Source organism: Polypterus senegalus, chromosome 12 (assembly GCF_016835505.1).
Source record: "Polypterus senegalus isolate Bchr_013 chromosome 12, ASM1683550v1, whole genome shotgun sequence".
NCBI classification, from domain to species: domain Eukaryota; kingdom Metazoa; phylum Chordata; class Cladistia; order Polypteriformes; family Polypteridae; genus Polypterus; species Polypterus senegalus.
In genome coordinates, this window is record NC_053165.1 from 103,683,080 (window position 1) to 103,710,920 (window position 27,841).

Here is a 27,841-nt window from a genome sequence, read left to right on the forward strand (position 1 = left end):
TATCCCACAAGTCAACACATCCATAACTATATCAAAGAGGTAAAGACCTAAAGAAGATCCCTGGTGCAGATATGCTCTGTCTGGGATTGTGTCTGTTATTCTAATTTCTAAATGCTTTTAACCCAAGTCCTAACTCCCTCATACCTATTCTGGTCAATCCTTGTGTACTGCTAACACACTCCAATCCTTATATACTGGTAAGATACTTCCTTCCCTCTCCTGCATCTTCATACCTCTTGATGTGGCACTCTGTCATAAACCTTTTGCAAATAAATACTGTTTTCCACTAAAGAATAAATAAATACTGCTTATTTTGCAAATAAATACACTGTATGCAAAACCTTTGTTTCTTGATGATTCTCTATGAGCTGACTCAACACAAAGACTAGATCAGTTTTTCTTCTCCCTAACATAAAACTAAACTGCATCCCTAAACCATCTCGGTTTAACTCTTTCCCAAATTTGTATGTGACATCAGCTTTATCCTTCTATAGTTTCCATAATCCCAAATATCTCCCTTCTCCTTTTAAATGGGTACAATCTCACTGTCCTCCACTCCTTTGGTGTTCTTTCCTCTTCATAGATATTCTGCATTAAATCCCACAACATATCGACTCCCTCTTCCCCTAAACTCTTTTAAACTTCCACTGATGATTCCTCCAGTCAGTGTGGCCTTTATATTCTTCATTCTTTTCAGCACCTGCTTTGCTTCCTCTCTCCCTATTCTTGGTATTAGCTCTTCATTTCAGCCTTCATTCCCCAAATTACTACCCTTGGATTTTCTTCATTCAACAACTTTTTTCAACGTTTATATCTGCAACAGGAAGACTTTTTTAATGGCCACTGTAACTGCTCTCTTATCACCCAATCCAGAATTTTGTTAGTTCTAAAGTGTATTTTGAGGACGACGATGTTTGTTTTCTTTTAATAGCTCTGTTTCTTGGGCTTTAGTAAAACTTAAATTCTCCTTGGGCCAAATAAAGTACTATATCTCTGTCTATCATGCTTGTTAATAATATTTCTTCTTTCTAGGTCTAGAGAGAGGAACAGAATATTCTTTTAGAGTGGCTGCCATGACTGTGAATGGCACAGGTCCAGTCACTGAATGGGTATCAGCAGAGACATTTGAAAGCGACTTGGATGGTGAGCAAATGTACCGTGTGTTCTGTGTCTTAAATATATAAAAAAGCAATTCTGAAGAACATATTGTGTTATCAGGGCAGTTACTACTTTCTTTTTTCTTTAAACTGGGTAGCTGTAACAGCCATCAGTCTTCATTAAAACTTAAAAATGAGCTGGTCTTACAGTTTAAAAATTCTTATAGCTTTATTTGCTTCTACTAATTTCCTGAGTACTGTTTTTTTTGCCTTGCTCAGACAAAGTTGTTTCTAATTTACAGTAATTAGAATTGTAGTTGGCAGTTTTTTTTAACTCATTTTAGAGAAGCAATATAATTATATATATATATATATATATATATATATATATATATATATATATATATATATATATATATATATATATATATATATATATATATATATATATATATATATATATATACTGCTCAAAAAATTAAAGGAACACTTTGAAAACACATCAGATCTTAATGGGAAAAAGAAATCCTCCTGGATATCTATACTGATATAGACTGGGTAATGTGTTAGGAACGAAAAGGATGCCACATCGTTTGATGGAAATGAAAATGATCAACCTACAGAGCCCTGATTTCAAAGACGCCCCAAAAATCAGAGTGAAAAAATGATGTGGCAGGCTAGTCCATTTTGCCAAAATTTAATTGCAGCTACTCAAAATTGTACGCAGCACTTTGTATGGCCCCTGTGTTCTTGTATACATGCCTGACAACATCGGTGCATGCTTCTAATGAGATGACAGATGGTGTTGTGGGGATCTCCTCCCAGATCTGGACCAGGGCATCACTGAGCTCCTGGACAGTCTGAGGTGCAACCTGGTGGCATTGGATGGACCAAAACATAATGTCCCAGAGGTGTTCTATTGGATTTAGGTCAGGAAAGTGTGATGGCCAGTCAATGGTATCAATTCCTTCATCCTCCAGGAACTGCCTGCATACTCTCACCACATGAGGCCAGGAATTGTCGTGCACCAGGAGCCACTGTACCAGCATAGGGTCTGACAATGGGTCCAAGGATTTCATCCTGATACCTAATGGCAGCCAAGGTGCCTTTGTCAAGCCTGTAGCGGTCTGTGTGACCCTCCATGGATATGCCTCCCCAGACAATCATTAACCCACCACCAAACTGCTCATGCTGAATGATGTTACAGGCAGCATAATGTTCTCCATGGCTTCTCCAGATCCTTTCACTTCTGTCACGTGCTCAGGGTGAACCTGCTCTCATCTGTAAAAAGCACAGGGCACCAGTGGTGCATCTGCCAATTCTGGTATTCTATGGCGAATGCCAATCGAGCTGCATGCTGCTGGGCAGTGAGCTCAGGGCCCATTAGGACATGGGGCCCTTGGGTCACCCTCATGAAGTCTTTCTGGTTGTTTTATCAGAGACATTCACACCAGTGGCCTGCTGGAGGTCATTTTGTAGGGCTCTGGCAGTGCTCATCCTGTTCCTCCTTGCCCAAAGGAGCAGATACTGGTCCTGCTGATGGGTTATGGACCTTCTATGGCCCTCTACAGCTATCCTAGAATCTCCTCCATGCCCTTGAGACTGTGCAGGGAGACACAGCAAACCTTCTGGCAATGACACGTATTGATGTGCCATCCTGGAGAAGTTGGACTACCTGTGCAACCTCTGTAGGGTCCAGGTATCGCCTCATGCTACCAGTAGTGACACTGACTGTAGCCAAATGCAAAACTAGTGAAGAAACAGTCAGAAAAGATGAGGAGGGAAAAATGTCAGTGGCCTCCACCTGTTAAACCATTCCTGTTTTGGGGGTCATCTCATTGTTGCCCCTCTAGTGCATCTGTTGTTAATTTAATTAACACCACAGCAGCTGAAACTGATTAACAACCCCCTCTGCTACTTAACTGACCAGATTAATATCCCATAAGTTTCATTGACTTCATGCTATACTCTGATTAAAAAGTGTTCCTTTAATTCTTTTGAGCAGTATATAATATATATAAGGAAGATAATGTATAATGTATTCAACCAATTTTGGCAGCACATATTTTTACCATGCAGGATCTCAAGGGTGCAGCTACTGTCCAGGCAGAATTATTGTTTGGCAGGATCCAACTCTGGATAGGATGGAACAAACTTACACTTTTTTATATGTATTTTACTGGCCAAGTTATGTTGATTACTTCCAAACTGCCGTATAAAAGTTGCGTTGGAACAAACTTGTGTTGCTGCACCCACTGAAGCATTATATGGATAATATTGCAGTGTACGTTGCTATTATAATGGTGAGTAAAAGGCAATTAACACAAGAAGGCAGACATTGTAACCCTTCAAACTGGAGGAAATTCTGACAGGAACAGGTCTGACAGAATCCAAAGCCACAACAGAATTAGAAGACAAGGTTCTCAGAATCGGCAGCATACAAGATAGACACATCACTAGACATCACAGGTTTGTCTTGTTCAACTAAAATGGAATTTTTCAAGAGAGAAATGAACAATATGTATAAATATATAGTTTTGTTTACTTTAGGGATATGACACACGCACTGCATTTAAATCACTGTCATCCGTATTCTACTTATTTTACCCTAGCAACGCTTTTGTGTTCAGCTGTATTTATTTTTACATACATATTTATTCATAGAAATAGATTTTAATATATCTATATCTATTATTTATATATGTATGTATGTATTATGTATATGTGTGTGTGTGTGTATATGTATATGAGTATATATATATATATATATATATATATATATATATATATATCTGCACCGTGAGGCGCAGAGAAAAGCAAACAATCAAAAATCAATACGGGCTGTTAGAGCTTTGAAATGTGCGAAGCACCGCGCAGGAAGCATATCGTATATCATTGAGGAGTTTTATTTAATATGTAATACGTGCTCTGATTGGGTAGCTTCCCAGCCATCCGTGAATATCGTCCCTTGTATTAAATCAACTGGCCAAACAAACTGAGGAAGCAAATACCATAAATTAAAAGACCCATTGTCTGCAGAAATCTGCGATCCAGCAAAAAATCTATATATAAATATATATTTAGACATGCTTACATTTAAAATCCGCGATGGAATGAAGCCGCGAAAGTCGAAGCGCAATATAGCGAGGGATCACTTTATATATAATCAGTGTTTATGCACCCAATATTTGCCATGTAGTAAAATGTGAGCTTTTATACAAATGTGCATTTTTATCATGTAATCCCTTTTTTCTTTTTGAAAACTTGCCTTGTCAATTTAACTAAAAAGTTACTGTCCACAATATACATGCACATAAAAAGGCTTTTAAAACTTCAGAAACAGCTATAAAAATTTGACATAGGATCATCCAGCTGTTTAAAACTGTTGGAAATCTCTTAATGAAAAGGACAAAGTTAAAAATCTGCTGTAGTAATTGTGTCATTGCATAGTCTCTCTTGTTGATACAATTTTAAAGATACTCTAGAGTGATGTAGTTGGTGATTACAGAACTCGGGTAGCTTTTTTAAAAAATAATCTATTAAGCTACTATGCTTTGCATTTTATTACTATTATTATAACCTCTGTATAATTTCTGTTTTATTGATGCAGGCTAAACACACACCTTTTTTCCCCCCTCCTCAACAGAATCTCGTGTCCCAGACAAACCTAGCTCTTTACATGTACGGCCTTTGGTTACCAGCATTGTGGTGAGCTGGACACCCCCAGAGAACCAGGACATAGTTGTTCGAGGTTATGCTATTGGTTATGGGATTGGCAGCCCTCATGCACAGACTATCAAGGTGGACTACAAACAGCGATATTATACAATTGAGAATTTGGGTAAGAAGCTGAATTATACCTTATCTGTATGTTTATTTTAATTTTAAGTGGTGAAAATCAGAAGTGTTGTGCCAACCTTTTACATTGCATTTTGGTATTTCAGTTTGAAGTCTCGTTCATCTGTCTAATCAGAGACTATGGTTTCTTATTAATGATTCATATACTTGACAGCATATGTTTTAGCCTCACTTTTCACAGAAAAGTTTAGTGCATATTTTAAATGTTTTATGCTTTTTATATTTTTTTTATATTGCTATAAGTTAGTGTGGGTGCATTTATGAGAATGTACGTTTGTGAGTAGCAAAAGACTGTTGATACATCCAGGGTTGATTTATGCCTCATGCCCAATGATGGGACAGGCAGTGTCTTTCTATGACTATGGACTGGGTGAGTTAGAAAGTGAATAGATGGGTGAATCGATGGATTGGCTGGCAATCTTAATGAAAAAATCTGTGGTCACATGGATGACATGTGATGTCATAGGGTGTGGTCAGATTGGCTACTGGCTTTCCTTTCTAAACTGATAAAAATGCTTCAATTGGATCAAAACTCAGCTCAAAGAGTATTCATCCAGACTCGGGCCAGCAAACATTTAGCATTTCTTCTGTTCAGTCTTAATTGTCTTCTTCTGCCTTCAAGGATTGAGTACCAATTTGTTTTTTTAAAATACAAAGTGTGTTTATTGGCCTTGCCCCAGACATCAACATCAACCTTTGAGTTTGGCCACTCGGGTTCATTAACTCCAAAAATTATATATATATTTTGTATTACCCCATGCAGTTTATAGTGGTGGATGAGAAAAACTTTTAATCTCGTGTGTTCATGCAGAATGAGAAAAAACAGCTTGTAATGTAATGGTGACCTGTTCTGTCCAGTGGCAAACAATGTGAAAAAATATTCATGCAAAAGAAAAGATAAAAAATTCCCACATAACTCGTACCACATAATCCACATGTTCGTCATCCATTTATATGTTTAAAAGTTTAAAAATATTATTAATGCTTACTTTTGGAAAATAGAATATCAACAGGAAAGACTTTATTCCCATAATACTGTGCATCGGTTATTGATGGACAGCATTGATTACCATTATGTTCCATTACATCATAAAGTGTTTTCTCTCAATTCTGCATGAAAACTTGAGATTACAATTACAGTCTCAATTACAAACCACATGAGTTGACATCGTTTTTGGAGGGAGTGTTCCTTCTAGTGCTTTTTTTAGCATTGAGTTATAGCCTGAAATGTTATTCTTATTTCTCTCTGATCATTTCCTTTATTATGTTCCTGTTTATCTAGGTCTTTGTTTGTATTGTTCACCATATTAGATTTCTTATATTTGTTTGTTATATTCTTAGATTGATATAGAAATATACTTTTTAGTGCTGGGAAAGTTAATACATTAAACTGGTTGAATTAATTTTAAAGTCATATTTATTTAATTCATTCATTGCATTATTGCATGATTTTAATAGAGGCCTATGGTATTCTCTTTCTGTATCTAAACAATACAAAAGTTTCGCTCATGACGAATTCTGGAATTCACCGCTAAAAACTTAACCTTCAGTTCGTGCTTCACGAGAAAGCTGATGGTGGGGAAAGGCGAAGGAATGGTGCTACCTGGTTTGTTTCATTTTTAAAAACTGCCCAATGGCACAGAGATTAAAATTATTGTTATTAGTAATATTTGTGTGGTTGAAATCAAATACCACACAAGCACTATCCTATCATTTGACAACAAAACATGACAGGTTTTTTGAGTGGTACCGCGCAACAAGCTACAATTCATGAATACGTGTTAAATCGACCCATGTCTAATGATAAGGCAAATGTGCTAACAAATGCAATAGCAAAATGGATTGCTTATGATTGTAGACTTTTGAGCATGGTTGAGGATGAAGGCTTTCTCAACATAATTAGACTTGCAAGCGCCAAGATAGCATACATATTGCCATTGCAATGGACAATTTGCTTTGTGGATTGAGGATTTACATAAGAATCAAAAATCAGTAAGGATGGATCCACTTAGAAGAACAAAGGCAGCGAAATTGACAGGTGACTAATAGATATCATTTAGTAAGCACAACCACCTCGGTATAATTGCTTACTACATACACAGTTTGCGGACGTTATTTGCACTACAGGGGAGAGACATTTTGAAGAGGAATGTCCTAAACGTGTTTTTGGTTTCTTTTTTTATGTCACTTTGTGGTGGGAAATACGTGTGCATTGTCTGTAACTATTGTTGACATTTTTCTATGTAATGATGGCTGCAGCCATCATGCCATATGAAGACTTGCCATGTATTGTGCTCAGTATCATAACTGCTCTTTGGGACTTTGGAGGCTAAGGATCTGCACTGGTATCCCAAAGACTTGCCGGTTCGAATCCTTGTCACTGCCAAAAGAGATCCTACACTGCTGGGCCCTTGACCTTAAATTGCTCCGGGGGCGCTCTGACCCCAAGGGGTAGGCTAAAACTAACAAATTCCTAATACAAGAAATTGTATAAGGCAAAATAAAGAACAGTAAAAAAACCTAATCCAGTTGCAATAAAGAAAGCAGCAGTGTGAAATGGGACAAAAAGAAGAGTCCCTCATTTCGGATGATTATATGACTGTTAAGATATAAGGATGCTGTGCAAGCAATCACACCAAAGAAATCATCCAGCAATGTCGACTGACATGGATTTTGACAAAACTTAGATGCTGGAGATACGTCTAGGGCATTGCAAGTAAAAAGTTCAAATTTTTATAACCTGTCATATTAATGCTGTTAGTTTCCAAAGAAATCTAGTGAGAATTTCTAGCATTTTAGGAGCCTATTTCTATTTTATAAAAGTAATGCCACTACATTTCAGTTGCATAATGATAACTAAATTATTTTTCTGAGTTTATTAGTACAGTACACACCAGGGTTCAAAAGTTTTGAATAACAGAAATTTTCCTAAAAGAACTCGGTCCCTCTTGGTCTGTACATCTGACTTGGATGATGACACAGATGAAACCGCTAACACACCTTTGAATGGTTACAAAGAGGAACCCATCATTCAGATGGATGACTGATCATTGCAGTGGTGGGCAAAGCATTCGGTATTTAAGAAGATTTTGCCAAAAAAATACTTGCCAAGTAGAAGCTTCTCTCACTGTCAGGTTATATTGTAGAGGCGAAAAAAACGCTGCAGTCTCTGCTGAAAGTCTGAACAAGCTTCTTTGCATAAACAAATGGCTCAGTAATGGGTAATTGCTTAAGTTTAGATTTTTCGGTAAATTCTGTTTTATTAAAATGTAATTGTTATGCTGAATTGATACTTGATTTATAACATCTGGATTGTTACAGGTCTTTAAGGGAACTGGACTTCTTCAGTAAGCTACATTTATACAGTATTTATTTGCTTAGCAGTGAAATGATGTAATAACAATACTTATACCATCATAGATTACAATCACTAAAGCAATTAAGCATAAATGACTTAAACAAGAGTTTAAAATATCGTAGTGCAAAGGTTTTTTTTTGTTCCCCGCATCAATTTAACAGAGGAAAAAGAGTTTATAAACTATTTATTTAACTTTTGGAAATTTTTGTTTGAAATTGATGAGGCAGTTTTGTCATAATCCAACACTAGAACAAAAGATTCTTAGCCAAATAAGTTAATTTTATTATTAATTTAAGATTTATTTAAATTACGAAGTTTTATTGAAGTGTAATACATTAAAATGAGGATTTTGCCAGTTATTAACTGCATTTTCATGTTTGTTTGCAATACATTTCTTTACTGAATATACAATAAAAAATGCTATATAATATACTATGATAATACACTATAGAATAAACTATAAATCATTTTTTTCAATAGTATTACAACATATTTGTATCTGTGACTGATCGCACGGTTAATCACCAAGGTTTGCGATTAATTGCACAGATATCAATATGTGAGATTAATCACGATTAAAAAAGACGGATAATTTCCCAGCTCTAATACTTTTATGTAGGTATTTTGCTAGAGATTTGATTGATTATTCAGTAATGTTAATTAGACATTATTTGACCTTAGTACTGCTCTTTCAGTTCTGACAGTTTAAGTATTTGTGATCAACTTTGAAACTGAGAGAGGTAATATGCACTTTTATGCCGCTTTATATTTTGAAAAAATTGGTCGGAAATTCCCTGCTTGTTTTCTCAGTATTGGCATGCTAAGGTCTAAAGATCACCTCTCACACCTTTAGTAAATATTGTTTCTAGTATTAAAACTGAATATAGCACTCAAGGATGGGGATTGCTCCCCTTCATTTAATACTAGGGTGTTGTACCGTGTTAGCCATTATGAATGTATAGAAAAGCCAAGCAAAATGACACCTTTTATTGGCTAACTAAAAAGATTACAATATGTAAGCTTTCAAGGCAACTCAAGCCCCTTCTTCAGGAAAGAAGTATATTCCATATTGTAATCTTTTTAGTTAGTCAATAAAAGGTGTCATTTTGCTTGGCTCTCCCCTTCATCTAGAATTCATTCCACTCGAAGGCAGCTGAGCAGTAAATACTTATTCCTGTGTGTCACACATGTGGATAGATATTATAATACCTTGTCAGTATGAAAAAAATTTCTTACAAAGAGGGCTGATTTGAGATGTACATTTTTATAGAATAGAGTGTTCTTATTATAAAACACATTCAGAAAACTGACTCTTATACAGAGTAATTCTTACTCTTTATAGCAGTATTTTTCAACTTTTTTTTAATGATGGCACCTCTAGTCAATTTTCTGCTATATCCGTTTCCCAATACCACCATCACCCATTATTAACAGAGTTTTAAATGTTATTATTTATTTATGGACACAACATATACATCAATTATAGACAACTATATAATAGACAAAGCAGGCTGTTTATCATTGTAAATTTTCAGTGAGTTGCTTGGGTTTGATGTGATTCACAGATCTTTTTAATATTAGGTGGAATAGTAGAAAGAAATACTCTCATTTGTTGTTCACCCATTTGTAGCCTTTCTCTCTTATTTTTAATTCATACAAGCGCAGAATCACCAAAGCTCTTTTTGCAATAGAAGGATTTTCATTCTTTTCTATCAAACATTTCTTGAGAGGAGCTTCTTTATATTTTAATTTCAAACTGCAACCGTACTTCACAGAAGGACATTTCAATGTCAAGCTTTTGAATCATATGCACTAAGTGCAAAGAAATACATTGCCGCTTTACACCTGACATCAAACCACATGTGCACCTGTAAGTTGGTTTCAGTGTGTGTTGCTTGATCAGCTTCTGTTTGGCTTAGTCACAATTACATCTAACATGCCATTACTTATGAACATAATGATCATCTATATACGATACATGTGTCTAGTACTCTGGAAATCAGTGAACACCTTCTTTGATGAAAGTTTTCCATCACTGCACATTCAGAAGTGTTGTCAGTTTACTGTTTGTGCAAAATCATCACCTCGGCTGTTTCCAAAGAAATGTCAATATTATAAAATGACAGATTTCTTTATTCTCCAAGTACTTTATGTTCTGACAGCCCATATTAAGCTCTTTTATGGTGCTGCAAGTACTGATCAATAGTCGCTCTCCTCGGGATTGATGTTGTGCAGGCTACTAGCAGTGGGACAGTCATCTCAAAAATAGTAGTAAAGGGTTTAAAGGGGGTTCAATCGACCAGTCTAGTGGCAGCAATATTTCTTTGAAAGTCTGGATTTATTTTAGGTTATCCAGTGCATATTTGGAAGCAGGCGGTAACAATTTAATAATAGAGCTGTGGTACGTTAAAAAGAAGGGGAGGCGTGTGTTTAAAAATCAAAAGGCAGTGAGAACTTTTGACAAAGATGACTGAGCATATTTTAATTAAATGTGCTTGGGCAGCATTGTAGACAGAGTGCCTGTCTTTTCCAGAAAATGTTTTCCAGAAATAAAATACAATGCAAAGTATAAAATGCAGCCTTGGTGTGCTGATGAGTGACTGCTTAAAGTGTTGGTGTGTATTAGTCAAAACCATGAAACTGATATTTTAATTGTATTACTTGGAACAAAATCTATACAGCAAATTGCATTTTTTTGTCATTTATTGACACATGCCAAACTAAAAATGTAATAAGGTCAATTTTTACTTTAAAACTATTTTATGTTATATTCAATAAATTTTCTTTGGAAATAACCTGTTTATGGCTTGATGTTGAAAAGAACACAACCCCAGAATTAGTTTTCCTTGTCCGGCCCTTTTATAAGAATATCCGCAGCAACACCTTGGGCCACCAGCAATTTCTTTGAATTGGTTTCTCAATAACTTTCTAGGATTGTTTAATTCTAGGGAGAAGCCAAGAGAAGTAAATCTCAAAGGTAGCTGAAACAAGAAAAACAAAAAGTAGAATACTAAAACGGGCAGCACGGTGGTGCAGTGGTAGCGCTGCTTCCTCGCACTTAGGAGGCCTGGGTTCGCTTCCCGGGTCCTCCCTGCGTGGAGTTTGCATGTTCTCCTCGTGTCTGCGTGGGTTTTCTCCGGGTACTTCGGTTTTCCTCCCACAGTCCAAAGACATGCAGGTTAGGTGCATTTGTGATCCTAAATTGTCCTTGGTGTGTGGGTGTGTATGCCCTGCCCGGGATTTGTTCCTGCCTTGCACCCTGTGCTGGCTGGGACACCCGTGACCCTATGTTAGGAAATAGCAGGTTGGATAATTGATGGATAGCGAATACTAAAACATGTGGAAAGTGGGGAGACTGGAAGCATGAGGCAAAGCGGCTGCCCCATTTAGATGGTGTTCCTGCACCAGTTTAGTGAGGACTATAAAGGACTCAAATATATTTTGTGTGCTTGACTCACTTGTATAAATAGATTACTGTTAATCACGCAGCTACTTTTGTCTCTGAGCACATGGGGCCTTTTAAGTACTGAGGCAATGAGAGCCCACCACATAACAGCAGAAATAACTAACAATATATGTAAAAGAAATACTGTAACTTGATCTTCTTTACAAAAATAAATACAAGCAGCAACCCACATTTTTTAAAATATGGTTTCCCATGAAGCAAAACTACTTTGTTGATGACAGAGCATGTTGAATAAATATGTATTTAATGCTGTTTAAATAGAAGCATTTAATAAATTTGCAATAAAATAAACCATATCAATTGAAATTATATTCTGTTTATGATAGATCCCAGTTCCCATTATGTTATTACACTTAAAGCCTTCAATAACATGGGTGAAGGAGAACCGGTTTATGAGAGTGCAGTCACAAGACCTCTTTCAGGTAAGAAATTAATTCCTGCTCATTAGTTGATTAATGAAAATCAATTAAAAAGAAATTAAAGATATATATTAATTTATAATTAAAGATTTTGCTGTTCAAAACCTTAATCATTTTTTAGATGTAAGAGTACTATTGCTATTCTGTGAAATTTTAAGTTATTGGAAGTGATTGAAAAATGTGTCTAATTTTAAATAACTTTTCAGCAAATACAGTTCGTGCAGAGATGCTGTTGATGTATCAAAGAGAAATTAATGTCCTTTGAGCTGTTAAAGGGAGTATCTCAAACTTATAGTGCCTGACGACAATTCCTTCTCTTTCTGTAACCATCTGCAAGCATATCAATTATCAGTACATTTTTAGACATGGTGAGGTCACTGGAGTTCCATGCAATAGAAAGCCACTGTGATTTATTCCTCATTCCCCCACACAATTTTTTACTTTCAGGCCACACCAATGATGGACCGCCCTTTGTATGACAATTTTTATGTCTGTTTTTCATTTCTTCAAATTGAATGGTTTGTACAAATTTGCTTTTCTGTGAGCTCTTTGCAGATGAACAAAAAGTATCGCAGCAATTACATTTTATTGTTGGAACCCTTTGATTCCTCCCGCCTAACGATATAAAAAAATCTTCAGCTTTAACTGTCTTTAATATGTAACTTAAAAGTGTTCCTAGAATATTAACCAGGAAGAGCAGACGGTCATTACAGATTAATATTTAATGTGATAAAATATTTAAGCAGCACATCCCAGCAAGCCTTAAAGCAAGGTGAATTACCATGAATAAATAAAGTTGCGAAGATTTTCCCATAACTTTTTAATATGTTATTAGTGCAGGGAAATTAAAGCAGCTGGTGAAGCTAAACAGTTTGTAAAAGAGCAGAATATAGTATGCCTCTTATGAATTTTTAAATGGGGTGCAGAGCACTTTTCCATTTTTGTTTTCCTCAAATTCAACCGCAATACATAGGGAAACAAAAGTTAAATTAATCTTTGCCTGTGAAAATAAATTAATCTATTATAAACCCCCCCCCCCAAAAAAGTTTGACCACATAGTGTACTTGATTCTGACAGATACCTTATTTTTTGAATTGTGTTTCCCTTGGAAATCTTTTCAGGTTTCAGATTTGGAAGGGTCCTATTCAGTGGGTTTAGCAGTGTACTTTCCCTACTTGTTTCTCTTTCTCACCTGAAAGAAGTATTGATTTAGAGTAATAGCTTCCTAAAGCCCCTGTAGGACTCTAGTGGCTCTGTTTTTTCCGTACTAATACTATATTCTTTTTTTCTTTTCTTCACTCCCCCATTCTCCCCTTCATTCTACACCCATTTTCTTTCTAAACCTCCACATTTTATTTGCTTGCTATTTTCCTTTTTTGTTGCTTTGTTACCATGGTATCATTTAATTACTCTTAGACCCATTAGACCCTGAAGTTGATGTATATGACTATTTCAATGCTCCATACACTCCAGTACCAGACCCCACCCCCATGCTGCCACCTGTGGGAGTACAGGCCACTGTGCTAAGCCATGACAACATCAAGGTTACCTGGGCCGACAACTCCCTACCCAAGAATCAGAAGATTACTGATGCTCGCTACTACACTGTGCGCTGGAAGACCAACATCCCTGCTAACACGAAGTACAAGGTAAGCCTTTCAAACTAGGGATAAATTGCATGAAATGAGAATTTGTGCAAAGCTAACTTGTATTTATTTTTCATAAAGCTTGCATCCCTGAAAGTGAAAATGAGGCTTTTTGTTTTATAATAGACCACACATGTGCCTACTGTGTATGGTTTGACGCATTAAGGAGCAAACATTCTGTATGTATGATTTATATACATTTAATTCACTGATTAATGAGGATTGTCCCTGACAACAGCATGTTGATTCAAATTTCTGTTCACAGAGGGGACCTACAACATACAACCTAAATAAAAAGGGTACAGAAATCTAAATAAGCACATTACTCAATACGGAATCAATATCGGCAAAAATTAATAAAAACGAGTATTTAAAGCACAGTATTAATTCTAAAATATGTTTTATATGTATGCTTCCATAGTTCAAATTGCAACTGGGAATTAATTTTTACACCAAAGTGTTAGTCATGATTATTTAAATACTTCAGCACAGAGAGAAAGTAAAATCGTGCACACACATACTGAAAAAAAGAGACTTCATCTTACCTGGCTTGCAAAGATTTTCTATTCATGCAGAGCACACAGTGATCGATTTGTTAGCTCCTGGCATCACCACAACTTCTCTTACATGACTACAAAGAATGTATGCTGCCAGCTAACTTAATTCGTAACCACATATGAATGCCAGTGTTTGTCGAACTTAAGTCTCACATTTAATGGGGCCAATGTTTGATGTTGGCTCTTTCAGTGTGAATGTTAATAATTTAAAATAAAATTGTAACATTACATGGGCCTTAGAAAAGTGAGAATCAGAACAGCTTGGCTTTAAGTGTGAAAACTGTATGGTTGCTTTTTGAACTTGGTGGTATTTAGTTGTTGTTATACTTGTTTTATTAGATGAACACACGGTAACATTTCCTTTTATGCTTCTGATTGCATTGTACTGTTAAATAATAGCTCTGAAATATCACTATGTAAGTAAATTGGAGCTAAAGAGGTATTAAAAAATGTTACTGAACACAATATTATGAATTTTATTGTAACTGGACCACTTGGTCAAACCCTTATTGGCTTTCACTATGTCCTTAGTGCACAATATTTTGCCCATAATCATCTCAAAATAAAATGTAATTTGAAATACATAAAAGTATCAAAATATAATAAATGCCTGATTTTTGTTTAAGGTGCTTTTCTGGTCACTTTTTAAAATAACATTTCTAATCAGACAATCTGCAAAATGATATTAACTGTAAGAGGTGAATTGGTATATTTTGAAGAAAAAAAAATGTTCCTTGTAAGTGTTCATGCAAGTGAATGTATAATTTTTGCTGAACTAAACAATGAATTATGGTAACAACTTAAAATTTAAACAACTTAAAAAGCCAGTTTTAGAGCTGCACTATTCGTTTGTTAGAGTTGGCAAGTAATGTGCTCTGTTGCACTGTAAATGGGCGCCTCTGGTATGAGATGAACAAAACAATTTTCTTATAGGTGTATATGACCTGATAAGCATTGTAAATAGTAAACTATTTACAATTTTTGGAGGAGTTTAATGTATGTTGAATAAACAGAGAAATGTTTGCTTTAAGTCTAAACTCTCCAACAATTATGTTTCTTTATTAGACTTCCAACACGACGAATCTCGCCCATATGGTCACAGGACTGAAGCCCAACACTCTCTATGAATTTTCAGTAATGGTGACTAAAGGACGCCGATCCAGCACCTGGAGCATGACAGCTCATGGGACCACATTTGAGACAAGTGAGAAAATCTAGCACTGTACACCATGCCATTTTTAAGCTAGGCTCTGGTTAAGTAACTTTTACTGTGCATGTTTAATATGCGAATTTGAATGAGATCCTTTATTGAAACAGCACTTCAGCCCAGATGTAATTGATTAGAGAGGAAGACTATAAAGAGACTTGTCAGAGGGAGTCTGCTGGAGACCTCAGTGTTGAGCTGATAATAATAATAATTATTATTTTAATGGATGTAATGTGGCTTGGCATTTTGCAGATCTATTGTTTACTGAATTCTGTGCAGTTTTCCATTCACTTCTTCACAAGTATATCTCCCTGACATCATGGTTATAGTAGACCGTACTAAGTTTTGCAGATGTGATGATACTACAATGTATTTATTCCATTGAAACTGAAAGATAATAATGAGTGTTCCTGTTGATTGTTTAGGAGGAAATCATGTGATATTATATAAAAAGTTAAATGTTCACATTTAAAATCAGTAGACATAGGTTTTTTTTTTTTTAACCTTCTTTTGGATGGAATCATCATGCACAGTAAAACTTTTGAAAATGGTTCAGTCATGTTACATCTTGAGTAAAAATCCAAACTAACTGTTTTAAAGTTAGAACTGGATTGGTACAAAAGCACCTGTCTCTGATCTAAAAGAATTCAGATATATTGTGTTTGTGGGTGTTTTACACCAAAATCTGACCTGGTAATGTATGTGGAAAAATTGTAATGTTAGTGTAAACATGGACTTAGGAGTCCACAGTACCTTAAATGCCCAGACAGATTACATAATTAAAAGTACCAGACATCTGAGCCTCCAAACTACGCCATGACTCTTGCTTCATTTTTAAAAGCAAGTGCTATAGTACTAGGGTGTTGTACCGTGTTAGCCATTATGAATGTAGAGAAAAGCCAAGCAAAATGACACCTTTTATTCGCTAACTAAAAAGATTACAATATGCAAGCTTTCGAGGCAACTCAGGCCCCTTCTTCAGGCGAGATGTAATCACATCTTGCCTGAAGAAGGGGCCTGAGTTGCCTCGAAAGCTTGCATATTGTAATCTTTTTAGTTAAGCAAGTGCTATATAAAAGTAAGCACATACACCTAAACCCACCAAAAGAGATGCTTCTCTGTTTAAGGTCTTAGGGTTTTTTTTCCCCATGTAAAAAAATTTCTACCAGATGTTCCTTTACTATCACAGCAATTATGTATTTCTTAGTGGTGGGAAAACAGCCTATCTGGATAATGTATAACATGAAAATGGAGATTCTGGTGGCATTTTGTAAGCATAGCGCTCAGCACAGAATTCATCATTTAGGTGATTAGCATGCAGTTTTACATCTGATGGGATACAGTTTTCCTACATTATCACAAACGGCATCTAAAATTAATCAATAGCTTATCTGTAGTGTCCCACAGGTATGTGTTTATTTGTGCTCTTTATGCCTCACCTTTCATTAAAAGTTGATTGCTGTGATTGCCTTGTAACAGTTGCATTTGGCATGTGGTAAAAGTAACTCTCTTACTTCCTTAGTTCCAAACTCCCCTCCAAAGGATGTGACTGTTGTGAGTAAGGAAGGAAAGCCACGCATAATTATCATCAACTGGCAGCCTCCCTCTGAAGCAAATGGAAAAATCACAGGTACTCAAACAGAGCAGTGCAACATTAAAAAGAAAAAAAAATGAAATAGGAAATTAATGAAAAAGATTATTCTTATCTTAAGTGTGTTCGCTGTGCTTTTTGTTATATTCATTTACTGTGTCCATTATCACTGTTTGTTACTTTTGTTATTGTGAATTTTAACCTCAATATTTTATAATCTAGAATAAAGTGAAGCATTTCAGTGAAAAAATTTTCGGCACAGAAACTATTGGCAAAGAGGTTTCTAACATCGACTTAAAAAAATAAATTAATATTAACATGAATAATTTTCATTTAACTTATTGGTATACTTCAGGTCTGAAATATTTTATAGTTAGTTACTGGTTGTCATAATGGACAGCATCTTAAAAGTGTTCTACAAATGCATAAGTTTGTATTCTCATCTGACTTCTGAGCTCCTGATACTGGATTCGTAAGTATTAAAAAAAATAAATAAAATTAAGTTTTGCATTCTAACACTCCTTAAAATATTAAATTGAGTGAGAACAAGAAATAAAGTAAATTAACATTAGGTAGCACTAATATGGGATACATGAAGAAGCTGAATTTGTGACAACGATGAAATTCATAAAGAACTAGGATTCAGTTTTTCAGAATTCTTTCCTTGAAGAAAGGTGTTTTACAGATAGGCATACATAATAACTTTTTTTCCATGTCACTAGGTTATATCATCTATTACAGCACAGATGTGAATGCTGAAGTGCATGACTGGGTCATAGAGCCTGTGGTGGGGAACAGACTGACACACCAGATCCAAGATTTAACACTTGATACTCCATACTACTTTAAAATCCAGGCCCGCAATTCAAAAGGAATGGGGCCTATGTCAGAGGCCGTTCAGTTCAGAACTCCTAAAGGTATATTATATACTCTTTTTGTCTGTGGTTTGATGAGCTAAAATGGATGAGTATACAGTAAGTGAAGTTTAAGGAATATATGAGTTAAATATTGCAAAGATAGATTATTCTACTTAACATTAAATTCTGTTTTTTGAGAGAAAATAGGCATGAAAGGTTTTCATTTTGTTTGTGATAATGAAACTGTTTATTTGTGTATGGCTTTATAACTGATGTGTCCAAAGCAAACTCTGGACTTTCTCAATTGTGAAATCATTGTATTTGTATTTGTAATCAGTATTTAAATCAAAATACAAAGAATTTCTAATGTCATATAGTTTGCATGTTTGAATCTGAGATTTAACCATTTACAACTTTTCCCAAACCTTCCAATTTTCCAAATCCTACTGCTTTAGCCCAGTCACTAATTAAATCCTTTCGCCAGAGAGGTGAAGTAGAAGAGATGATGGTATTCTAATTGGTTTATTGTTTCTGCTGCTGCCTGCTCCATGCTTCTTCTTTAACTCAATGGATTTGTGTTTTTCTCTCCCTCCTTTTTACACTTGGCCTTTTAGCTGAATCTTCTGACAAAATGCCTAATGACCAAGGTAATGGAGTCTAGCTGCTCCTGCTTCCTCCTCCTCCTCTTCCTCATCCTTCTCCTCACTACTCATCTCAGTCTCTCTCTACTGTCTAGTCCATTTTTGCCATTTCTTGCTAATATTTTTGATGCACTCATAAGAGGATGACCAGGCAAATGTTCTTAATGAGCCATCACCATAATCATGGTCAATACTGTACCTTCATTTTATATATATATTTGGTTTCATTCTTACTCTTAAGTAGGTTTACAAACTGTGTCTGTTCCTGTCTGTCTCGGTCTCTTTCTTGCATTGACATAAGTTGTAAAGTTTATTACAACCTAACAACATGATATTAAGAATTTATGTTATGTGGGTTGTGTTTATCCTGAAGAGTTAGAGTAATTAGTGGCACCTTATCAAGCCATTAGATAAACTGCACAAAAACAGATTGCCATGTTCAGAGCATGAAGTACATGAGTAATTGTTGACAAAAAAAGTCTTGTAGTACAGAAGAACCTTTACAGCATTGTTTCTAAACAGCTACGAATACTCACAATGGTCAAAGCATAATTACTTATTTATTTTTTAAATAAAAAACATTTAATTTGTAGCTTGTTACCCTGACATATTCCACAGTAATTGCAGTTGTTCCTGAATTACCATTTATTTAGTTGGTGGTGTCTGATGCAGTTATTAGTGCTACTATAAATATTTTTACAGGACCTAAGTGAGTTGCCTCTTGCATTGTGAATACGTCCTTGTACTCTTGGTGTTTTTAGCTCTTTAATGAGCCGTTTATGCACCTTCAACCCTATCATAGACATAGGGAGTTGGTGTTTAAACTTGCAAAATATTGACAGAGTTAAAAAATTCCTGAATTTATACACACAGCTACTCTAAGGCCAGAAGCAAATGAAACGATTTTTAGTCAGAGAGCATGTCAGACTGTGCAACTACAGTTGCAGGATCTCAACATCATGAGGATTGTATACAACTAGGAATTGCTGTGGATGATGGATTACACAATACCCTCACAATTTCTCAGCACAGGTTCAGATTTCTAAAAGTTCCACAAGCAAATCACATTTTGACAGCCAGTTGACACACTGTCTGAAATCGTTAGTGGTCACGGTTTTGACCTGTCTTGTTCACTTTTCTATACATTAATGGTTTGACAAACACAATAAATCAGACAGGCAAGTCTGTTTTCTGTTTTCACAGGTCAAAACACCCATTTTTCTTTCATTGTGGGTTGCAGTGAAAGCATTGACTGAATGCTCATTGGTTTTCAACTCTCACACACCAAGGTGCCAACCCTTATGACAAAATCCAAATTGTTTGATTTGGTCAGATCAAATCAGTCACTGGGGATATTATCTTCTCAACTAGCAGTCACAATAATATAATGTAAAAGTCCCTGACACATTAAAATTATGTAAATGAATGCAAAACTGAACATCACTGGAAAAGTTGTGTAGTGTGACGGGAGCTTAACACTTACAGGCACATTTATAACTGTAAATTGGGCTGACTTCTTTCACTACAAGACTGGTGTCTACATGAAGCTCAGCTACCCTTTTGATTTTTGTGATTTCCCCCAATTTGAAACAACTAAAACAATCTGGTTTTTTTTTTGTTTTTTTTTTTGGCAATGGTGCAAAAAAGGCAGCTGAAAAAGCACACAAAAATACAATTTAAAGCAGGAAGATCTCAAATGCAAAATTTTTGTTCATAAATGCTTTTGAATTTTATCGAAAACATGGTAACACACTGGCACATTAGACTTTCATCTTTTCCCTGTACTAATTAATAGATCAAAGACACATCACAAGCTTGTCAAGGATCACTTGGGAGAGGATGATGCCTATAGAAATGCATTATGAAAATCAAACAATGGGTGCATTTGTTGAATATTTCACTTTTTGAAAGGTGTAGTGTGGTATGAAGGATTTATTTTTCTGCATTAAGGTGAATAAGTCCTTCATTTTTATAGCAAACAGTTTTTATAACGAGCATTAAGAAAAAATGTTTCACAGTTTCCTGTTGATCTACTTGTGCTTATAAAACTACTGTAAATTTTACAATGCCAATGAAATCCACTGCTGCTGTTTGACTTGTCTGAATCATGACTTCTTGTTTTTTTTTAATAATCTGATCTCATTGAATACATGCATGTTTTCTCTGAGCACATGTAGTCATTTATTCAGAAAATCGCTGTCAACCTGGCTGATTGCAGGAAGGCATAAAATATGAGAAATTCTTTCAATCTCGGTGAAATCATCTTTGTTTAACACAATAATACAGAATGTCTGAAGTGGACTAGTACTGCACTAACTCAGATAGCTGCCAATAACAAGTAATCAATGATTTGGAAGGCCTTGACCATCCAGCATGCAATGGAGCTGTGTTTAAAGCATATTAAGTGAGTTTTGATTACAGCTTGTGCATTGATCACTTCTTGCTGTAATTCAGATATGCAGTTCCACCCTTGCTGGTTCTGACCAAAACACTTGCTAGGAATCTGGCACTTCAGTTAGTTTTTAAAATGAAATGCTGTTAATCCCACTGAACTGATAAGTATTTGAGTGGACAGGACAATTGCTGAATCAAGCAGTGATGCAGAGTAAAGAAATTAAGCCAGGAATGGGTAAATCATTTTACCCATAGATTTAAATTTTAGCCCTAAATTTATTTTAATGTCAAATCATTTTGTGTTTCTCCCTGTAGTGACATGTTTGTCTTCAAACATAAAAAGTGACAGTTTTGATGGAAAACTTTCATTATACATATATTATACCAAAAATATGAGACCAACATTTAAATTTCATTATTTTCTGCCTTTTCACTGAACAAGAAACAAGTTTATTTACTTAATAACTGTGATACCTCTCATATTTGTAGTAGATGATTTGCTTTGTCATTACTCAAATATTCGTTTTCTCATGTCATTCAACCATACCATTGAACAGCTCAGTTCAGAGCTTTATAATGACAGGAATGTTGTAGTAGTTGCTTTTTCTACCCAAATGTATTGCCCCTCATAGTCATTTCAGTTGCCATTATGCCACTGCCAAGAAAAATGCTCTTTTAAAACTTGTGCCAGTCGTATACTGTCTGGCAATTTGTTAAAAGTTTTTGCTTTTCCGCAGTATGTTAGAACCCCTAAATCACAATGTTTTTTCCTACTCTATAAATTCATGGTAACTCAAAAGGTAATAAAGCATTTAAATCTTATATTGTGCCCTTAAATGGTTGATGTGTCCAGTCCTTAAGCTATGAACCACAATAGTTCTCTGCCTTTTGGGGTGGGTTATATAAACATATGGGTATTTGTTTTTCAATCTCACATTCGTCATCTGCCCGGCCTCCTTCAGTCACTCCCTATTTGCAGACCTTTCTCTGAGTTCCACAGACAGATAAAAAAAACCCTCTGGACACCTTCTTATCTTTAGGAATATCTGAAATGACCAGATATTCTTTAAGAGTAGTGTTTGCATTTGTGGATGCAGAAACTTTGTTTTTATGGAGAGCATAGTACTCTAGGTTGAGCTATTATACTTTTATTTGTTTTATTCCCCTTTCTCTCTCCCCCCTCCCCAATTATTTTAGCTTGACTATATTTGTGTTCTCTATTTTTACAGCTTCAGGGTCTTCAGTGAAACCTGGAGGACGACACTCAGGCGATGACTTTGCAACATCAGTTGGTAATGTGCATTTTCTTAAATAACCTTTTAGTTGCAGCTACATTGTGATTTTAGTTCTGCTGACCTAATGCTGAATTTGACATTTGTTTTACATTGTCCATGTATTTGTGACTTACTAGAAATAATAATGGAAAAAAATGTCCGCACATTGCAGACACAGTGTCAACGTGCTGAGCATAACCTCTTTGGCCTTGTACTTTACACATCATGCTGTTTAACCTAATATTGTGTTAGCCTTGTTAATGGCTTCTGAACACTATCTGGAGGCTGGTAGTGTCAAGTCCACTACAACCCCTTAATCCTTCTCATAAGGTGTAATTTTGATTTTCAGACCTCCCATGGTGTATTCAAACCTTACATTTTTACTTCCAACATGTTTGCAAACTAGATAGGTCTGACAACAGAGTGGCTCTGTATGAGAAGCGTCAGAGCAGACTGTACTTGTTAAGGAGACTCTGGTCTTTTGATGTGTGCAGCAAGCTACTGGAAATGTTCTGTCAGTCCATAGTAGCCAGTGTGGTGTTCTACACTGTGGTTTCCTGGGGGAAGCAACTTGAGTTCAAAAGAAGCACATTGCCTGAATAAACTTATCAGGAAAGCCTGCTCCATCTCAAGGCCGACCTCTGGACACAGTGGAAGCTGTTGAAGAAAAGAGGATGGAGGCAAAATTGGATGCCATCATGAAAAATGCCTTCCATTCCCTTCAGGAGGCTCTCTTCTCGAGCACTTTTATCCTCAGGCTGATTCCTCCATGGTGTGCTAAGAAGTGCCTCTGGTAGTCTCTTCTACCCACTGCTATCATACATTTCAATGCTTAATCCTGGGCACTCATCAAGTTTATTTTGAATTGCCATTTTGACATATCTGAACAGCATACATTAATTACATTACATTTATGTATTTATTTATATATTGATAGATTGATTGGCTGTTATTTTTCCTGTTAATCTGTGTTCTCATTTTTATGTTTCTGCTGCTGTATGCATCTGAATTTCCCCTTGGGATTAATAAAGTTTATCTAATCTAATACTTTACATTTAGTTACATTAAGTTTTATTTTCCACAATTCTGTCCAAGTCCCTCTGTAATGATTTAACTGATTCTAGATTATCTGCCAATCCACCTAGCTTGGCATCATCTGCAACCTTAACCAGCTTGTTACTTAGGATAGGTTAGGTAGACTTTCTTATCCTGGAGGGAACTTTGTTTGCAGTAGAAAAGTGCAAAAACTGAAGACATTATTACAGAGATCCAATAGAAGAACAAAGACACAATATTTCACAACCAATGTAATTGCCTAAACACACACTCAAGATTAGTACAAAGAGGAATAATTACTTTCAACAATATGCAAAACAATAATACAAAATTTAACATTTAGCAGTATCCCTGCTAGTAACAGAATTTAAAATGCTTATAGCTCTAGGAATAAGAGTTTTTAAACATGTTGTTGTTTGCGTTTGGAAACCTAATTCTGCAGCCTGATTACAACAGTTGGAATTTAGGAAAAAGGGAATGGCTATTTTCTGACAGAACAGAGTTGGCTTTCTTTCTAACCTGTTTGCAATACATTTCAGCGATAGTGCTCTGTTGTGAACCAAAACTTTTGCAGCTAATTTGTATGTTGTTAAGATGGTTTATATTCTTATTGCTGAGGTTGCTAAGTCAACAGACAAAAGCAAATGTAACAATGGATTTGGTAAAGGAATTATTTAAAAAAAAAAAAAAAAAGTGTCATTATGGTTTTGTCCACTTTAAAGCCGTTTGAAAAAGAGAAAAGTTGTGACTGCCCCTTTTTACAAATCAGCTCTGTGTTATGATCAAAGTTTAGTTTGTTATCAATGATTGTTCCCCTTTAATTAAAGTTGAGACAGTGGATGGTGGGGATCGCCATAAATTGGAATAATCGCACCATTGTACAGACTCATCGACAACAGGTCCATAGCTGTTTTCCTCATCTTGTAAAAAGACTCGCCATGACAGAGTCGTCTGCAAGTTTCATTATATGTCTATTCTTATGTGAACTTCTGCAGTCATTTGTATTTAAGATAAACAAAAGAGGAGATAGGCAGCACCCTTGCAGAGTACCAACAGAGCTGCTTAGTCTTTCAGAGAAGTCCAGAATCCACCCCATCAAGTTAGGGTCCAAACAGAATTGATCAATCAGATTGTCAAGTAAAACATATTCCAACCCAAATCATTTATATGTATTAATAATAACGGCAGCCCTAGCACTCATTCCTGTGGAGCACCACTGTTAACATCAGCCAGTACTGATAGGGCTCCTCGCATCATCACCCTCTGCATCCTGTGTCTAAGCTAGTTTTTCACCTGTCTACAAACACCCTGAACTCCCACTTCTTTTAGTTTGATGCCCTGCCTGTCAAGTGGCACCTTATCAAATGCTTTCTGAAAGTGAAGATAAATATTATTATAATAATGACCGGCATCACATTTAGGTTAAATGGTTTTAAGAATCTAAATATTTGAGGTGGGCAAAAGTTTGTCAATTTGTTCATGTAATGCTTCCCAAATATTGACATGTGCAATGTTTAAGGTCTCCTAGATGTAACTTTAAACTGTATTGTATTAAAACATTTTCAATATACATCTTCAGTTCTTTATTTTTTCAAGTACATTTTAATATGTGTATGAATGTTACCCTTAACCAGATAGAAAGACTGATTTTTAAATTAGAAGGTAGTCTGCACCTCCCAAACTCCATTCTTAATTTCAACACTTCTCTTGTTCCATCATTTAATTTATTTTTTTGTTCAAGGTGAAAATATTGAACTCATTTAATGTTTTCTTGTAACAAGGACCATTTCATTCTGAAATAAGTGTGGGAGGTCTTTTCTGTTCTTCTACTAAAAAAATCTATTTATAAATTTATTATCTAAAAAATGAAGCTTTTAACAACTTGCCATCCAGCAGAAGGATTTCTCCTCAGGGTATTTGTTTGTAGGACGGTAAAAAGGAGATACCAACTATTCCATTACTATATAAATGAGGAGGTGACCTTTAGGACCACCATTTATCATATATTTTATCACTGCAAAGTTTGTACACTAAATGGAGAGACAGTTTGAAAGGAAAGAGAGCATTCTAATTTTAAACTGTTGAAAGCACAGAGTACAAAAACACTTCCTGCCTGTAGTGAGCTTTTTTTTCCAGTCACAAGTTTAAACTCCACTGCCACCCTTTCCTGAAAGTTGTAATAATTAATTCTGTGCGTCTCCCATCCTTTTAAGATATCCTCTCCCATCTAGCGAAACCTTTAGCTCCCTCAGGACTCTACATAATTACAAGCTACTTTATAGGTCTCGATAAAAACAAAGTTCAGTACCAATTTATCTAATGGTTAAAAATAATAATGCACCAAGAGGAAATGTTTTTGAATGGTTTCTGGTCTGTTAGATTAAGCAAATAGGAGTTGGACATTAAAATTTGAAGTAATATGTCATGTCAAAGTTTGTTCCCTGTGGGAGTTTAATTAATTTGTATTCATTTAGAAAATCAACGAAGCACATCATTTGATCGGGGTGTACAAAATTTGCATGCAACTCATGCCCATTGAGGACAAATTTTTATGCTATGGAGAATGGAATTTGCTAATACTGAGAATACTAAATGTATTCAGCTATGGGACTGCCTTCGGCTGTAACTTTTGTAACTTAATAGATTTTGAAAATGCATCAGGTTTATAGATGGTGAGACCTTTTTTAATCCTCTGGAATTTACTTGGAAGAAGTAACCAAGGACAGAAAGACCAAATTGATAACTTTTGTTAGAGTATATTTGATTATTGATTTCAGGCTGAGCAGTTTCATTTTTGACTTGGCATATTTTTGAGTGAGTCCAAAAGTAAGGCAGGATGAATTAACAAATCACAATTGGCTGTGTTTGAGTGTATTGTTTCTGATATATTTTTCAGTTCATGAATTCACCTCTATCTGGATAGACAGATTCTGAACTTAATAATGTTTGTATGTGCACCTCCAGAAATGTTCATATTTTTGATTGAAACTGATGAAACATTTTTATTCAGGTGCCATTCAAATGATTTTAAAATATAGCCACGGCATTACTATTGTTGTAAATGGCTATTACTGCTTGAAATGACTGATTTTTTATTTATTATTCAAATATGACTGCAAGACCGGAGTCATCAAAAGTCGTCAAACTCCCTCAACTTATTCTTAATGAGTCATGTAAAAATACTATTTAGTTATTAGAGAATCCTTTGTAACTGTGTTAGCTCAGCTGAAACCTGTTATTCTGTTGAGTGAGGCAAGGTAATTGCCTTTTCTTGGATTTCAAGGTGCAGGAATTCCAAAAGTTAAATAGTTAAATTCTCTGTTCAGAAATGGCCAAAACAAAACAGCTTCCTCAAGAAACATGCCAATTTATTGTTGTTTTGTGAAATGTTAGGTTATTTAGACTGCAAAAAAAATGAAGCTTTCATGAAAAGGTGTCCACTACTGCCTTGAGAGAAGAGGGAAAACTGTGCCTATCCAGGTCAGAAGAAGCAGCAGCACAAAGCCCAGGTGCACAACTGCACCAAAGGATAAGTACATCAGAGTCTGTAGTTTGAGAAAGAAATGCCTTAAAGGTTCAGGGTTAGCTGCTTCCTTAACCTGTACAACCTGTGTATTGGCAGTCCCCGGGTTACGTACAAGATAGGGACTGTAGGTTTGTACTAAAGTTGAATTTGTATGTAAGTCAGAGCAGGTACATAAATTTAATAAATGCTATTGTTGACCGACTACAACCAAGTGCTCTGCCAATGAATGATGGAGTTTCACCTCTCTCTGACCTTTTTATTATTTGTACTTTATTTTCCATGGTGATGGTTTTTCTCTTCTTTACTCTATCACCAGCATTTGCATCAGATTTGTGTTTCAGAGGCATTGTTGAAGGGTGAAGACAAAAGGTTAAGATGAGCACCCGTCAACACGTCTGATGTGCTGACAAGAGACAACTTTCTGCTATGTACGTAACAGTACAAGCAGGCTTGCTATTGAGAATGACTCGGGGCATCGACGGGCAGTTCATCACCAGCCCACCTCAATGTCACCTCCGCTACAGTATGCTGCCTGCAGCATCCACCCACCGAGAACGAATACGGTGCGGCCAAAGGCGGGTAGTGAATCGCCCCCATTCAACAGGCAGCCGTCCGATGCACACTACAATGCTACCCCCCGCCGCCCCATTCAGCCACAACCGGGTCACCGCTTACCAGCCACCCACCGAGAATGAACTGGGCAGCCGTATGTGGTGGGCGGGCAGTGAAATTGCTTGCCGTCGGGAGCCGCCCGAGGGATACTACACTGCGCGGGCAGCGAAATTTCCCCCCTCCAGCCTCCGTCCAGCCACCGCTTGGACGCAGCTGCGGCCCTGTTCGTAAATTGTAGGTCGGATGTCCGTAAGCTGGGGACTACCTGTGTATATATATAAT

General features: G+C 36.0%; 1 protein-coding gene across 7 annotated transcripts in view; it reads left to right on the forward strand.

Moving 5' to 3' along the window:
• LOC120541448 (neogenin-like) overlaps positions 1 to 27,841 on the forward strand; it is a 396,809-nt gene that overhangs the window by 336,052 nt on the left and 32,916 nt on the right. For 4 of the 7 annotated variants that reach the window (XM_039773085.1, XM_039773086.1, XM_039773079.1 and 1 more), the window contains exons 14-22: positions 1,033 to 1,143; positions 4,744 to 4,938; positions 12,106 to 12,201; positions 13,615 to 13,847; positions 15,467 to 15,605; positions 17,131 to 17,238; positions 17,922 to 18,116; positions 18,671 to 18,703; positions 22,321 to 22,383. In XM_039773085.1, the coding sequence (XP_039629019.1) occupies positions 1,033 to 1,143; positions 4,744 to 4,938; positions 12,106 to 12,201; positions 13,615 to 13,847; positions 15,467 to 15,605; positions 17,131 to 17,238; positions 17,922 to 18,116; positions 18,671 to 18,703; positions 22,321 to 22,383 (1,173 nt within the window). The remainder of the gene's footprint in view (positions 1 to 1,032; positions 1,144 to 4,743; positions 4,939 to 12,105; positions 12,202 to 13,614; positions 13,848 to 15,466; positions 15,606 to 17,130; positions 17,239 to 17,921; positions 18,117 to 18,670; positions 18,704 to 22,320; positions 22,384 to 27,841) is intronic. The other 3 variants (XM_039773081.1, XM_039773083.1, XM_039773080.1) reach the window with 2 other exon arrangements.